At 45.5% G+C, this 16,710-nt stretch overlaps 1 protein-coding gene across 1 annotated transcript; it reads right to left on the bottom strand.

Annotated features, from left to right (window-relative positions):
* Positions 1-7,180: 7,180 nt before the first annotated feature.
* Positions 7,181-15,706, bottom strand: CCDC160 (coiled-coil domain containing 160). Its single transcript, XM_082716440.1, has 3 exons — positions 15,534-15,706; positions 14,379-14,436; positions 7,181-8,589 (listed from the first exon to the last, which is right to left on the bottom strand). The coding sequence occupies exon 3, from the start codon at positions 8,563-8,565 to the stop codon at positions 7,597-7,599; it is 969 nt and encodes a 322-aa protein (XP_082572566.1). The 5' UTR covers positions 8,566-8,589; positions 14,379-14,436; positions 15,534-15,706; the 3' UTR covers positions 7,181-7,596.
* Between the last annotated feature and the right edge of the window lie 1,004 nt (positions 15,707-16,710).

Below are 16,710 nucleotides of genomic sequence, written 5' to 3' on the forward strand. Positions count from 1 at the left end.
GGTGTTCCCACAGCAGCCCAAGACCAGCTGCTGAGGAGGGAGTTGTGAGTTGTGTTCCTCGGGAAGAGAGGCCCATAGGAACCCAGGAGGACAGGTGCAAGGGAACGACTGTGGCGGGCCACAAAATGCACCACCCAGGTCTCCCTCAAGGAGGGCCTTGCGGCCCAACAGAGAGGAGCGAGGTCTGTGGACAGTCTCCAGCTGAGGGTTCCTTCAGGGTCTGCCATATATGCAGAGAGTCCCTCTGTCCCAAGTTACACCCTTCCGGACGTGGCTCCCTTCTGGTGACCGAGCGAGGATGGGCTATGAAGGCCCAGCCATGTCCGCCCTACACAGGTCACTGATGAACAAGACTCCAGAGCTCCCCGCCTGGGGTTGTCAAGGCTTGGTCAGATTGGTGTGGCGACCGGACTTCTCCCTCTGCTCAACCCTGCTTCTGCTCCTTTTCCTTCACAGGTGTTGACCCCTGATAACCTTCCAGCACCCCAGACTCCATCTCACTGACATCTACCAGTGAACCCAACCAGGCAAACTCCACATTTTCTGTTGTTTGTAGGACGCCGCTCTCCCCTAGTCCATGCAGAGGAACTTTGCTCTCAGTACTTTCTTTTTAAGCTGCCCTAATATATACCCAAAGGAAAAGATTTCAGATAAATCATGTTTTATGGGGGCAAAGTCCTTATACTACATGCAAATATATTTTTTGTACTCATTAAAACCACATAAAAGTATATTATGCATTTTAAAAGGTTGATTACCTCAAAACCAGAAACGGCCTCCAGGCTCTTGGCTAACATAACCCACATTTATGAACGCCAGAAGCAGCTCTCCAGATCTTCTCCTACTCCGTGATATGAAGGGGAGATACTCTTTTGTAAGATCTTGAGTAAATTTTAAATCTAAAGAAAATGTTTTATCTTGTTATTGAAGATATTTTACTAAAGAGATCCTGAACTTGTTTTTTCAACTATTGTTTCAGTTATGAGTGAACAGAATATGATTTATTTATGGTAACTTTGAGAAACTTTCCAGGGCATCAAGGAAATAAACATATAAATCATCAAACATATTTAACAAGCAAGGGGGCCCGCAGCACTTTTTTTTTTTTTTTTTCTTAAAAAGTAGTCAGATTTCAGGGCTCCTGGGTGGCTCGGTCAATTAAGCATCCAACTCCAGATTTTGGCTCCTGTCTTGATCTCAAGGGCATGAGATCGAGCCCAAGATTCTCTTTTTCCCTCTCCCTCTGCCCCCCAGCTTGCTTCCACAATTTCTCTCTAAAAAAAAGAAAAAAAAAAGAGTCAACTTTCAGTGAAAACTTTAGGGGCCAAAGATTCCAAGGGGAAAAGAAGTATTGACTGAAAAACAATGAATAATTTTGAATTATAAGAAAAAAAAATCTGGGGGCGCCTGGGTGGCTCAGTGGGTTAAAGCCTCTGCCTTCGGCTCAGGTCATGGTCCCAGGGTCCTGGGATCGAGCCCCGCATCGGGCTCTCTGCTCAGCGGGGAGCCTGCTTCCTCCTCTCTCTCTGCCTGCTTGTGATCTCTCTCTGTCAAATAAATAAATAAAATCTTTAAAAAAATAAAAAAAAGAAAAAAGAAAAAATATCTGACCCCAAAGTGACAGTGAATATTGACCAAGGAGTCCTGCTCGTTTATTAATTTGGTTCCATTGGTGCTGGAGCTTGCTTTAGAAAGCTATCAATTGGTCTTCACATTTCAATTGTTTTTATTTACATTACTATCACAGTTAATTTCATCGCTACAAGAAGAGGATGCTAGGGCTTCTGGCTGACTCAGTCAGTGGAACATGTGACTCTTGACCTTGGGGGTGTGAGTTTGAGCCCCACGTTGGGTGTAGAGATTACTTAAAAATAAAAAAATTTTAAATATTTATTTATTTTAGAGGGTGAGTGGTGGGGGAGGGACAGAGAGAGAGAATCCTGAAGCAGACTCCCTGCTGAGCACAGAGCCTGATGTGGGGCTCCATTCCAGGACCCTAACATCATGACCTGAGCCAAAACCAAAAGGTGGCTACTTAACTGACTGAGACACCCAGGTGCTCCCAAAATAAAATCTTTAAAGGGGCACCCGGCTGGCTCAGCCAGTGGAACATGAACTCCTGATCTCAGGGTCATGGGTTTGAGCTCCACATGGGGGATAGAGATTATGTAAAAGTTGGACAGTCTGGGCTTGGATTCTGGACCTACTACTTACTGTCAGTGATATTGAATAGATCATTTAATATCTCTGAGCCTCGGTTTCCTCATCTGATGATCAAGGATTGAGCAGATCGCATAAGACACACGTGGAAGTATATGACACGTAACAGAGTTTTGTAGCTCGGCTTTAACCCACAGCCCCGCTGCAGCCTAGGGTACTAGTGAATCTCTCAGGTGTGTCTCTCACTGTGGTCTGAGAATATACACGGCAACAACTGTTGTGGAGTCAGTAGGAATGGGCTGAAAGGAAAAAAAAAAAAAAAGATGCTTCAAGGATACCTCAGAGACCCAGGTATAAACCTGTTCTCCTGGGAGAATGTCAATCTGAGCCCACTGAAATGTAACAATCATCAGAAGACAGGGTGGGATTAATGGTGAGAGGAGAAGAGACAGAGCCGGACACTGCTCTGGCCACCACACCACGGAGACGCCACCTCAATGCTCCGTATGGAAAGGAGGGTGCACCTACAATACAAGGGGGACTGCAGCGTCAGTGTCTTATGGGTACAAAGAGGAAGACAATGACTTATTCTTATCTGAGCAGCTGTTGTAGTGGGGCCCCAGCTGCGTGGCTCCCTGTGCCAACGGGAAATGGAAAATACTATAATAGGCTCTCTTGTCTTCATTCCCTTTTCCTAGATGAGCTTTTTCCCACTGGAGCACTAGAGCAGGGTTTTCTCCCCCCTTCTGGTATTCTTACAGCAGCCTGATTGAAGGGGGGATTGGGTAGGCTCTGACCCAAGAAAATTCCCTTTACAGGGTCTGTCCTGAGGCCAGAAAGTCCATCACGACAGATTCAACACTTTGGCTTTAAGACTTCATATACAAATAAAATAGAAATAGCATCTCTGCAACTTATCACACCTTCTCAGACACATCACACATCATCGATGCACGTACGGTGGCGAGTTTACCATATTCTCTCCAGAGAACACAACTGGAAGGACAATAAGTGTGAAAAGTTTGGCTAGAGTAATAGCTAGGAGGAGACACATAGACCTGGTCAATTTCCCCTTGTCACTTACACAATGGCAAAGATGATACCAACAAGGGTGATGCCCACTCACTGTATGTGATCTCCAGTTATCCTCTCAACAATACTATTTATAAACCCTATCCTACAAAATGAGGAAACTGAGTTACAAGGGAATATGCAACTTGCCCAAGGTCACATGGCTAGTAAGCGGATGAGCAAAGTCTGTGCACTTAACCTCTGCGCCCTACTGGGTCCTCGGAGAAAGGAGCAGTGTGGGGTTTCTCTTTCACGCATCTCTGAAACCTGACCACTCATGGTGCACTTAGCTGGGTGTCATGACCAAAGCCTCTTAGGTCTTTTGTTTCCAAAACAAAAATGATGGCGGCCAAGGGACAGTGGCACCAGCAAAATTTTTTCCTGCTGTTTGTTAATCTGGAACCTGGCCTTTCTATCATGAGACCTGTGCTCTCCAGTCTATCTGCAAATGAACAAAACAGGTGGAATCACAGTCTCCGGAGTAGAACCTCGGAAGGGACTTAAACACTCAACATGCTTCGTCCCTGTGTTCTTGTTCATCACTGATAGGAGTCCTCTTGGGCGCCAAATAGATCTTCCACATACACATTTCAGAAGTGCCCCGGCTCCAGCCCCTATGCTTTGCCTGAAAAAATCCTTCTTATCCTTCAAGGCCCAGCTCAAATGTCACCTCCTTTATGAAGTCCTTCCCGGCCCCACAGGCAGAATTCGTTGATCCTCCTCTGTGCTCCCAATGGAACTTTCTGCCAGCACCGCTAGGATAGGGCTTACCACACTGTTTTACTTAGTTGCATCAGTAAGGTCCTTGAGGTCAGAGACCTGTCTTAGTCATAAATCCTTTTATCCTGCTCTCCCCAGCCTAGCACATGCCATATTTCATCAATCCTAAAACCTTACTGATTGTAAGATACACCATCATTTTATGAACCACTAAGAAAGATTCTTAAAAACTGACAATTATATTACAATATGCCATTGATTTGAAGACATGTCCCAAATTCAGGGATGTCAAAATGTTGAAAAAGGGGGGGGGGGAGTAGGTTTCAGAAGTGATGAATGATGGTAGTAAGTGCTTAGCAAATGTTTCTAGAACTGGACTGTGAACCCAAGGTGGAACAGATAATCCTAGGGCCCTGTGACAGCCCATGCTTCTTAGTAAGGAAGGAATTGGGAGTTGGTAGGGAATGGTTTGCAACTGCATTGCTGATTTCAAATATTTAATCCAACAGATTAAAGGGATGAGTGGCCTGATTGCTAGTCCCACAAAAAAAAAAAAAAACCAAACAAACAAAAAAACCACTTCCACAGTTCCCATTTGATATATTAGAAGGTTCAGTGACAATATATTCTTTAAAAAAAAAAAGAAAATATTTATTTATTTGAGAGAGAATGACAGAGGGAGACAGAGAGAGAAGGATCCCAAGCAGATTTCGTGCCAAGTGCAGAGCCCCATGCAGGGCTCGATCCCATGCCCCTGAGGATCACAATCTGAGCCAAAACCAAGAGTCAGACACTTAACTGACTGTGACACCCAGGCATCAGTGACAATATATTCTAATCAGAGTTGGGGGCCACCTAATATAACAAATGTGATTATGGCAACGATAGGACAGAGTATTTGTGTCTGCCTTGAGTCTGCCTTTTTAGGCCATGTCAACCCAGTGCTGTTCACATCTGCCCATGAAGAACAGTAACTGCCCAGTTTTCTCCCAGCTTGTCATAGCCCTGCTTTAAAAAATAAAAGCAATGGGGGGTAGGGGTGCCTGGCTGGCTCAGTCAGTACAGCATGTGACTCTTGGTCTCAGGGTTGTAAGTTTGAGACCCATGTTGTGTGTAGAGATGACTTAAAATCCTTTTAAAAAATAAAAACTAAAAAATAAAAAGCATCAAAAGATGTGACCTCTTCCCAGCTCCAAACTGTTGGTTCTGTGAATGTTGCTTCCATTTCTCCTTGGCCCTCTGGACCTGGTGATTGTATATCTCTCCCTGGTCAGTATCTGGACCTATGATTTTCATAGGGTTTTTCTGTAGGGCAGGCCTTACTGGGGCTCAGCAGCCCAGGCTGTCTCACCAAGAATCTGTGTTCTAGCAGTGCCCGGGTTGCAAAGGTGGTTAGGCACCCCACCCTTGGTGTCGGTTCAGGCTGTGATCTCAGGGTCATGAGATTGAGGCCCGTGTGGGGCCCTAACTTAGCACAGAATCTGCTTAAGTTTCTCTCCCTCTCCCTCTGCCCCTCCCTGCCTCTAAAATAAATAAATCTTTGAAGAAAAAAGAATCTGTGTTCTAGCTCCATCCAAAAAACACATCCCCTCTCAGAGATGGGCTAAGCCATGCACTTACCTTTTCTAGACACACTCCTTCCCTGCCCCCTAAGCACACATAACACACATACACACTCATGCAATATAAACCAGCTTGTCACTGAAGACTTTAGATGTGTAGTTGGTTGATGGAAATTCTCCTGGAGCAAAGACTCCTTTTTAAAAATTGTCGTCTACTCAGAAAATTGAGCCTAGTGGCTTAACACAATTTGTGCAATATTTTAAACATGTAAGCGGCTCTGTACACTAGCAGTCAGGGATGGAGAGTCTTTTTGGGGCAAGGACAAAGGGCTAACTTTGAAGGGGACGATGAGGAAGAGAGCCAAACAGGCACATTGTTCCTAGTTTGCTTTTGTGCCTAGACGCTTGGTGAGAAGCCAGGGACCACCAGAAACCTGAAGGCCATCTTCCCTTTTCCGCAGGCTGCCAGCACCCAGGTTAGGCTATCAGGGCCCAGCCAGAAGGCACCAAGGATTACTATCTTCCAATTTAGTCTGATCTCCCCAGGCCAGAAACACCCTGCTCAGCCTGTATGTCAGCATAATCGGCCTCCCTTCAATGCCTTCCCTGACCTTAGGGAATAAAGGAAATAAGAGAAAGGAGAACAAATGACCTCATTTGTTTCCTCTCCTGATTTATTATTGACATGGTATTTGGGGGTGTTCAAACTACAAAAAAAAAAAAAAAAAAGAGCCTGGGTATATTTCCTTTGAAGGGGGAGGAGTCTGCAAAGAAGTTCCCCCAAGTATTGGAACCAAATGCATCCAATACCATAGGAATTCTACTTCACAGGTACAGTTAGACCAGCAAATCAAACCACTGAGAACATCAGAATGGAACAGAATTTGGGTGATAGATGCACTCCCTCGTTTTACAGATGAGGAATTTTAGGCCTGGAAGGTTAATTAGCTAGTTAATGGCAAAACAGGTCCTAGAACTCAAGTGTCTGGACTCCCGGTTTGGGATTTCCCATTAGGAAAGACACCTAAGGCCTTACAATTGTAGCTTTAGGACATTTGACTCATTGGACTTAAAAATACCATGCAAACAGAACTATTACGAGAGGTCTTGATGGTTGAGACAGACAAATGCACAGACTCAATGGGCCAAACATCTCCACCAAAGGACCGAAGCAGGACATTTGTATTCTCTGCAAGTACAAAATTGTCATTGCCCGGGCCCCTGACAGGACCGGATTCCCAGACAAGCCAAGCCAGCTGGCCAACGGCTTACCTAGGTGACATCTTATACCTTTCACGCCAGTCGGGGCCAGCTGGTGACATAAACCAGGCAGGAAGGTGTTTTCCCTGGTGGAATTTGGGAAGAACTGTGTCAACAACGCCCCTTGCTGGCCAACATGAGAAAATGCAGACGCTATTGCGGACAAAATCAGGGCTCTGGCAAAGGTCACAGCCGTGTCCCTTAAGTGTCCCTTAAGTCGTCTTGCAGTCTATGGGAACCGTGGCCAAGGGAGAAAGCATGGGGAAAACAGCAGGGGGCGGGGAAGCTGCATTTTTTCCGGAGATGTTTATATGTGGCTAATTAAGGTTGAATCTCAAAGAAAGCAGATACATTTTTAGGGTCCCATTGAGTCTGAACAGGCAGCTATAAGACCCAGAGACGCATACTATGCTTATACACACAAACAAGATTTTTATTGTTAACATCAACCAACACAGATGGAGGAATATTCACGTGCCAAGGACATATTGCTCACAAGATCACAAAATGGCTGTTGATTTGTATTCGTAAATGATTTGGTGAGTCACTACATGTCTTTGAGTGAAGTAGATATATATAAAAAAGAGATTTCTGAAGCTTCATTTCCATTTGGACTCTCGTAATACCGTCATGAGAAAGAGAAAAACAGAAGCTATGAAAGTAAGGCTTACGCACGTTCACGGATAGCCCGATTCCGCCCAAATGAACAACTACCTCCCACCGCCCACATTTTAAGTAGCACACAAAGAAAGCACAAGAAACACTGATTTGGATCCATGATTTGCCTCATGAAAGGCTTTTTTTTTTTTTATTTTTTTGAGTTTTAAAAAAAATCCTCCGTCAAGCTGTCCAGGGTACTTGATGTCACAGAAGCGAAGTGTTTCCTAAGCAACTCTAGGGCCCTGTTGTTTCTGGCCTGCAGGGTCTTCTCAGCTCTCAGCTCATTCTTGATGGCGTCCAGCTCCCCGCGGATCTTTTCCATCTCTAGCTCATAGTACAGCTTCATCTCTTCCTTCAGGAGTGCGTTTCCGATCTCAGTCTGTCGCTTGAGTTTCCTAACGGCCTCTTTCAAATCTCGGTTCTCTAGGCTCAGCCTGTGGATGAGTTCTTTGGCTTGCTGGAGCTCTTCGGTTAGGTTCTGGACGTTTGTCGCTTTTTCGGAGAGGTCATTTCTTAAAGCTTGAAGCTCCCAGTCTTTCTTTGAAGTTTCTCCCCCTGTTTCCTGGAACTTGAGGGGTTTTGCGGGGACTTCTTTCTTGGAGTTCAAAAGTTCTTTTTCGGCATTTTCAAATTCCTCTTCTATTTTCCTGCATTTCATGTTAAGTTCTTCCAGTTCTTCATTCAAAAGATTCAGGCGAAGTTTGGGAGACATGCCTTCGGTAAATTTCTTCTTTATGTCTGGTCGTGGTAGGATTGGTAATTCCTTTGTACTCCAGGTAGAACGGTCTTCTGTGCTATTAAAGCTTTCTTCGGTGACCACATCCAAATTAGATGAGTCACAGGAGACAGAATTGGTGTCTGCTTCATTCTTTGAAAGGTTTATCTTTCTTTCTCTCAAATTTGGTTCTTGTTCTTTTTCGTTTAGTTGAGAAATACATTCTTTCCTCTTAAATTTATTTTCTTCTTGAAACTTTCTACTAGACAAATTAAAAATTCCTTCTATTCTATTGGCCTTATCTAAAGTCATTTGTTCAGAAGATGATTCAGGCTGAGAAGCCTCATCTAGAATATCCTGTGCACTAAAAAAAGGAGCAAACATATTCTCCTTCCAGTGTTTTCTTCTAGCGTCCATTTCTCCAGGTACGTCGTCCAATTCCTGAAAGACAAAATTTAAAATCAAGGCACACTCTTTACACTGGCGGCTGGTGTCATGGGGAGAGCTACTTGGGGTGGTTCACGGGTGAAAGAACCTGCAGCTGAGGTAGGTCGCCCTCTAACTCACAGAGAGAGCTTCTGGTCCCTCTTTTACGAAACGAACACCAGTGAAGTTTCACGGACACTTCCGGCGCTCAGATTCTCCATTGCTACGCGGTGTAACCAATCAGTGGACACTTGGGGCTATTTACTGTAGAGAAGGTATTTGTATGGGAAAGCAACCGTACACACAAAAATGAACTGCTTCTCCAGAATCAAAGTGATTGTGAATTAACAGCTTCATCATATTAATAGTAGGCGAATACCTGTGCTTCCAAGGCACTTGATTTTTTTTTTCTAGTTCTTTCGCATTGGACTATTTAGTCATTCTTTAAAGTGACTAAAACATCAGGGCTTAATGCAATGTGAGCTGCTTTTGGTAAAGTATACCATGCAGACTTCCTTCTGAGTAACTCTGCCAAATGCCCTTCTGTCTTGACCTGCAAATTCCTGCTATTCCAGTCTTAGGCTTTGCTTTTAGACAAGACTGCCAAGTGTACAGAATTCTATCCATTTTGACAGCAATTTCGTGATGAGAGCCGAATGCCAATGAATGAAAATATTAATGCCGTCGAATGTGTTCTTCTTGAAATACTGACTCCAAGCGTAGTTTTCAGGTGGAAACATACCATAGCAAATCACAACCAACTTTCCAAGTTTCTAAAAATTAGAGGATATTTATTTGTTCCAAAAGGAATCTTCCCTATTCAAAGAGAATCCATGACACCCGGCTTTCCTAGCATACGGAAATATCTGATTGAGTATAACTACTCCCTGGAGCAGGGAGAAAGGAGGACCCAAGCACACACTGAAAGGCCGCTGACACTTGAAACCACCAAACTAGCAACTGCAGCGCTTGCCAAAGGGGGAGAAAAAGGAGGGGGTTGCTTTATTCAGCTTATACATTCATTTGCTGCAATGTATTTGTAGCATCGCCGCTGAGAAAAATCAAAGTAGGCCTGCATCTATTTTTCCCATGCACATAAATACGATTTTATCTGGGCAACAGAGAATGGCAATTGCTGTGTTTCTTTTTTAAAGTAATATTTTCTTTACTACTATTAAAGATTATAATGTTATAATATCATTTAGTGTATAGCACATATTTATATAACATTTCATATCATATAAAGATTCTAGTAGTAGCGGACGCTCTTTTTAGAATTTGGGAAAATAGGGAAAAACACACACACAAAAAAACAAAAGGAATCACCCTCATAATTCTAGGGCTCTGAGATAACCACTTTTTGGCATATTATCCCTCCAGGATGTTTTTCAACAATAAGTAGTTTAGACGTTAGATTTCCCTTGCTATGGTGAGAGAGTAAACTTCTTATCTGTGTGTCCTGAACATGCCTAACCCCACCCAAGAAAGAGGGAAGGTCCTCGTTATCCCCAAGGGTACATTCCCCACTGGCAACTACTTGGTTCTGGGGAAAGGGAAAGACACAGGTATCCAGTGAAGGTGTTAGAATGATTGGTTCAAAAGCCATAAACCAAGCTTTAAGTTTAGGTAACCAGACCACATTCATAAACAGAGATTTTAAATTCATGGTATTATGTTTGCCATTGAAGCATCATCTCCTTTCTCTTGAAATAGTCCTGCCTTTTACTATTCTACTAAATTACCACGCAGAAGCATCTACGCTCTATCTTTCCTTAAAGGGGAAGATCATCCTAATCCTGGTTTCTCTAGTCTCTTAGAAATATGAATGCAAATGGTTGGGAGTTATCATGGTGGTGGGAAGAGAAAGGAACAGAGGAAAGAGAGAAGACAGTGAAACTAATTGCCAGTCATCTTTTTTAGCATACGCTGTTTGACCAGACAATTCTGTGAAAGATACAAATGCTTCTAATCAGGCAGCCATGGGAGACAGATTACTATTCCTCGTACTTGACTCTGGATTAAAGGCACTAGTGAGATTTATCGGGAAGGGGGGTCTGCAGGGGGCAAGTAAGGGGAGGCCACCGTATCCCTGGAGACAGTGATAACGAGAAATCTGAGATTGAGACCTGGGTACAGAGAAAGGTTAAAACAGAAGAAAACTTTTTTCATTAATAATTTTGCACCTTGAGAAAGTGACTTCTATCTCCAACCTTCCCACATAAATCTCTGGCAAAAACATGTATGTATTTTTTTCTCTTCAATTTCACTACCTTTCTTCCTTGAATCTCTGTATCATTTCCTGATACAGTCAGTGCTTTTCAAAGGACTGGGGAGAGTCCGTTTACTTTATAACTGAGGCTTAGAGAAGTCAGGTGGCTTGACCAAGTCCACACAGCCTGTAGTGGTAAAACTGAGACCCTGATTCCCAGGTCAGTGTTTTGCTCTAAAAATTCTCTTTATTCTTTGGCTGGTTTCACTCCACAAACTGAAAGAAAACAACCCACTACTTTCAGAGCTTAGGTACTTTTTTTAAATGGTCACAAAAGGAGAGAGGAAAAATGAAGGGGGGAGGGTAAGGAGAATTGCATGTCACATATCAAAGGGCAGAAAGAGAAAGGTTTGAAAAGCCTTCTGGAATTTCCCTCTCATGGCTTACACAGGACAGGGTCAAGGGGTCTCTGAGCTGCCTTTCTTTTCTTTCTTTCTTTCTTTCTTTCTTTCTTTCTTTCTTTCTTTCTTTCTTTCTCTTTCCTCCTTTCTCTCTTTCTCTTCTTCCTCTTTCATTGGCAAGTTATTTTTCAAGGGCTTGTTCCCAAATCTAGTCACAGAGTATGGCAATGCCCAAACTGGGGGGTAAAAGCTGCCAGTCTCATTTTCTCTTCCCAAACTGCACTGTTTGTTTTTTATGCAGAGCAAGTATGACATTAGTATTCTCTGGCAAGGACAAGGAATATGCTTTGAAACAATGACACTCCTCTACCCTGCCAGGGCAGCCATTTTGCTCTCAATAAACTTGATTGGGTAATTTGTTGCAGCACAGGGCAAATCCAACCAGAAGCCATTACTGAAAGTATAAGCATGTGTTTTTAGTGGACCAGTTGTGAGCATTTATTACTGTAACTACCTACCCAACACTATACTGGCCACTGAAGGACTAAAGGGTAAGGGAAGGAGATCCAAGAGAGATGAAAACTTTCAAGAAACAAGCCAGAACACAGGAAAACAATCTGAAGTCATATGGCAAAAAATAACATTAATGGTCCTCTAAGACAGCAATCCCCCAGAAATCCTTGGGACTGCACTGTTAAGACAAGGGTGTCCGTAATATGGTTCCATCTACTCCCTTGTGCCTGACATAAATTAATAATAGACTCCTGATTGTTCTAATTAGTGTCTCTCTGAAAACATCACCATTTATCCTCTGGTGACTTTCTTTTTTGGTGGCAAAGTAGTAGGGCATTTGGGTGGAGAGTAAGGGATCGCCTGACTCAAGGAAGTGGTTATAAATATTCATTTAAGAATTTGGGAACCACTGATAAAAGAAATTGCAAATAAATGTATAATGTAATGTGATGTCACATAAAAGAATTGTTGAGAGCTAAGCAAAGAATGACCATTTATTATGGATCTTCAGACAAACCATTCCACAAAAATCTCAGGCGAATACACAGCTACCCTCAAATAGCTCCAGAAAATAATGCACAGCTATTTGCTGTGAAAGGAGAAACCCACAAAACCATCTCATTTCCATTTTCAAGGTAGGGGGCCCTGGGGAATAGACTCGTATTAACGTGGGTAAGTGGTTAACTATGTGAAATCTAATTATTTGTTTTCAAAAATATTCCTTTTTTAAAATCACATGCTTTAGGGAAATTTGCTAAGCTAAAAATCAAAGACTTTTTTTTTCCGTTGCTTTATCTCATTTACATTGGAATTTGATTTCAAACTTTCAGGACCAACTCTTTTGCATAAATCTACATCTGTCTGCAAAATGCGATCATTCTTCCAGGCGGGGGTAGGCAGGGACTGGGAAAGAGTTCTGGAAAACCTCCAGAGGCTTCCCCCACCCCCTCGCCCCACCAGAGAGCTTCATCGCAAACTTCATAAATTGAGAATGGCGGTTGCAAAAGGTCCTCTCCAACCTGGGATGGTCAAACCGCTGTCAGGGCCCTCAGCACCCCCAAGCCAGCCTAGACTAGAGGCGTGGCTTATAGTCACAGCTCAGGGGCAGCAAGGGGAAGACAAAGGGCCCTTCTTAGTGCAGGGAACTTTTCCCCATTATTCTTGGATGGTTTCAGTTCTTCCAACCCTCAGAAAAACTGCTTGGCCAAAATAAGGAAGAAGGGGGGGAAAAAAAAGTCTGCTACAAAGAAAGTCACTGGTCTGGCTTCTTTGCTCAATTGTCTGATCTGTTCTCACTTAAAAGCAGTAGTTCTCGGCCTTTTTTTTTCTGCCTTCACTGTTCCCAGGCACAAAGCACTACCATCATTACCGTCTCTCCTTATTGGAGAAAATTCTGGCCCCTCTAGGGGAACTTCTACTTTGTCCACCCTCTTGAGAATCACTGGCTCACAGAAAAATGTTAAATACCAAAATGAGGACCCAAATGAAGTGCCCGAAGTCAGGGTGGGGGAAGATGTTGTTAGCATGCAGAATTGTGGGGATGAAGGAAAAGGAAGTTCTCGTGAAAGGAACAGAGTGTGAAGATGATAGTGAAAGAATCTTGAGGGGTGGCAGATATCTTGACTCCCACACTTTAGGACAATGAGAAAATGACCTTTTGTGAGCCTCAGTTTCTCCAGGTATAAAATAGGGACAATGTATACCCATTTCACAGGTGGTTAAGAGAAACGAATAAAACCCTAACCGGAAGCAGCTGTAAAGTCCCTTGTAAACAACAGGTTTTGTTCTTTTTTAGATTTTCCTTCCCCTCCCTTGGAACAGAAACCAGCCAGTCAAACAACCCAACACTTCTCCAAAGAGAAGTGCTCCAAAGTTGCCAGTGGGAAGTTATCACACCCCAGAAAGAGTCAGCTGGGGAGAGGGGGATGTAGGTGCTATTAAAACAAGCAGTGAGGACCCTAAACTCAAATCTTATACTAATTTGGGGAAAGTCCACCCCAAATCCCGAAGGTGGCAGATGCCCCCACATTTCCGAAACCAAAGTGATTTTAAGGTAGTCTTTTCCACAACTGAAGATATTTGCATTTTATCTCCAGTTGCTTTGCCCAGAACTTTCCAAATGTCCCAGTGTTTTTCAGAGCCGCCAAGAACTCCTTAGAAATATCACAGTTGGGAGTACCAGTTTGAAGATTAGCAAGGATGACTCTGCACTCTTGATTTTTTTTCCCCCAGGCTGCTCCCACAGCATTTCATCATACTTCTACTTCACCGATACATTGTGATCTCCTGGCATCTTACTCATCTTTGTTTCTCTATACACAGTAGCCACCAACAAATATCTCTTGAATGTATGAGTCTTGATATTCTTTCTAAAAATTCTATAATGCTGTGATTCTAACCAAGTTTTTGTACAGCCTTATAACTTCTCCACTGGTGTATGCAATAGTATTACGGGGGATACGGTAGAAAAAGGACTTTTATTTTTTCCCCTCAAAGTTTGTTGGCTTAGTTAAAGCCCCCAGGACCCTTTCTCTTTTGTATTTTCATGAGGATTTTTTGAGAGTGTACCGACAGTGCAGATTAACGATCTAGTTACGAGGCTGAAGACTTGATGTTGGGTGAGGCTCTGGGCTTCTGAACACCAACAGTAACAAGCTATCAGCCCGCACAACTGTACTTACACTCTCCAACGTCCAAGGTCTTCTATCAGATGCCGCTGTTCTCCTGCTCCAGTTTGCACTGAAAATAAAATCCCCACAGCATAATTAGAAAATATAATTAACCAGAATGCCCAAATCCGTGTTTATATCCGAGATGCAGCTTAAAATGACAAGTGATATACTTAGAATGCCGTGTGGCCTATCTAAAATGTGATGCCAGACACTTTGAAGCAAGTTTTCTTTTTAACTTGCCAACCCACTTGCCCAACTGTTACGCCACCACGCCTTCCGTCCCCAAGCAATGCAAATATCAAACAGGACAAGAATCAGGGTGGTAGGTATTGCATAGGGTGTCTTCCAGCCTCCCAGCCTTTAGCACCTACTGAACAAATGAGCCACGGCTGGTGGCCGAGGGAGCGTGCTTGTTATTAATGAGTGTGCCAAAAGCCACGTTAGCAGAAGGCTGGAGCCTAGGCCTTGCCTTCCTCCCCCAGAGTCCAGTTAATTTGTGAAATCGGTAAAAAAGGAAAGTGATCTCGATTTTTTGCTTCAGTCTCTTAGGGTCCTAACATTTGAGCCAAGTGCTCAACTTCACGGGACAGATTGTCTCCCCTATTGTTTGGCAGATACTGAGAGTGAAGCAACTCACCGTTGAAAACTGGGCCCTGGAAACGGTTTTGACCCTCCAATTCTTTGTTATTAGTGTGAAACTATTCCTCCTACCAGAAAAGATACGGAGTCACCTTAATTCCAAAGGCTGAGTACTTTATTAGTATGGAAGTCACATTCTTGCTCTAAAGCCCTATCTGTGCCTGCATAGTTTGGGGGTTTTCTCCGTAAATGGTTAACAAACTCCTGCCATCGCTGCTTCCAGTGGGGAGAAGGGGGCTCGGGTCTGGGCGGTCCCTCCCACCTCCCCTGTCCCTACTCCCTGGCGGGTGGAGTTGGGCGAGGTGGAAGGGACAGCGGGCGAGGCCTGACCCCACTCCTTCCGCACCCCACTCCCACACCCTGTTCCCCTGGCTTTCCAGGCGCTCAGAGGAGAGCAGAGAGCCGCAGTCGGGCGCGGAGGGGGGGGGGTGTTTCCGAGGTTGGGGCGGGGACCGGGTGTCTCGGCCCGGGGTCCCTCAGCGGGGAGCCCGGGGGGATCCCCGGCGCTCCCGCGCGCAGACGTACCTGGAGACGTGGGTGCGGTCCGGCGGGCCCTGGCCCCTCTTCCCCGAAGCCAGCCACCACCGGCGGGCGGCAGCCCTGGGCTCGGCACTGGCCACCGCGACCCGGCCCGGCCGGCGCGGGATAGAGCCTCTGCAGTGCAGCGCCAGCGCGGGCCGCGCCGTTGCCTAGCAACCGGCCGGCCGGATTTAAAGGGACCGGGGCGCCGGGGCCCCGCGCCGCGCGCCGGCCGCTGCCTGCCGCCAGTCGGAGCCCGCCCGGGCTCTGAGCATGCCCGGTGGGGCGGGCACAGCGGGCGGCGGCGGCCCGCCGGCGACGGGAGCTCAATCGGCCGAGGGCTGAGTCCGGCTGGGAAGGGGCGAGAAAGTGCGAGGCCGCCCCACCCACCGCGGGCTTATTACGGAGGGTCTGGGTGACTCACAAAGCCACCTGGACAGGGCGACTGTGCGGGGAGGAGGGCGTGGCGCGGGGCTCATCCCCAGGCCTGCCGTTTCGCAGCCTGACTTTGGAGAGGGTTAGGTCTGGAAAGTGGCCTGGGTGCGCTTCAGGGTCCCTGACAATGTGGCAGTGCACCCTGCCGCCCACCCCCCACGCTCACCCCCACGCTCACCCCTGCGCCTCTGCACCTTGGTCTGGCCGGAATTTCTGCCACTGGCCAGGGTTCTAAGGCCCCGTGTCGGGGGAGAGCATTGTCCCCCGTTGTGCCCCAAGGGGGAGGCTGGGCTTGCGTCTCTCTGGTAGCTCAGGAACTTCCCCAAAGCACTGCTCACCCATCTGAGCGTGAAAATCTATTGGGGCGCCCTCAGTCCTACACCACTGCTCTCTTCTAGCTTCAAAGTTTGCTCCCGACTTCCGGCATTTGGCTGCGGGGGGAACAAGCCTGTGTTCTTCATGATGTTAGAGACTCGAGTCCCTGCATTTGGTTGAATAAACAAATGTTCTTTTCACACTGGCATTAGCCCGGTTGCCCGCTGCTGATTCTACCATCACTAAGTTGGTCACACACACTGATAACACCCTGTGGCTCTGGTCCCATGTGGACCCAGCTGGGCCTGACCAAATGATCCACCTCGCAAAGGCTGTGGGACCTGGGACAGAGCGGGACTGGGGGGTTCAAGATCGTGATAACTGTGATTTTTAGGGGCGCCGAGGTGGTTCAGTCGGTTAAGAGTCTGCCTTC

This window comes from Mustela nivalis (genome assembly GCF_964662115.1).
Source record: "Mustela nivalis genome assembly, chromosome: X".
Lineage (NCBI taxonomy): Eukaryota > Metazoa > Chordata > Mammalia > Carnivora > Mustelidae > Mustela > Mustela nivalis.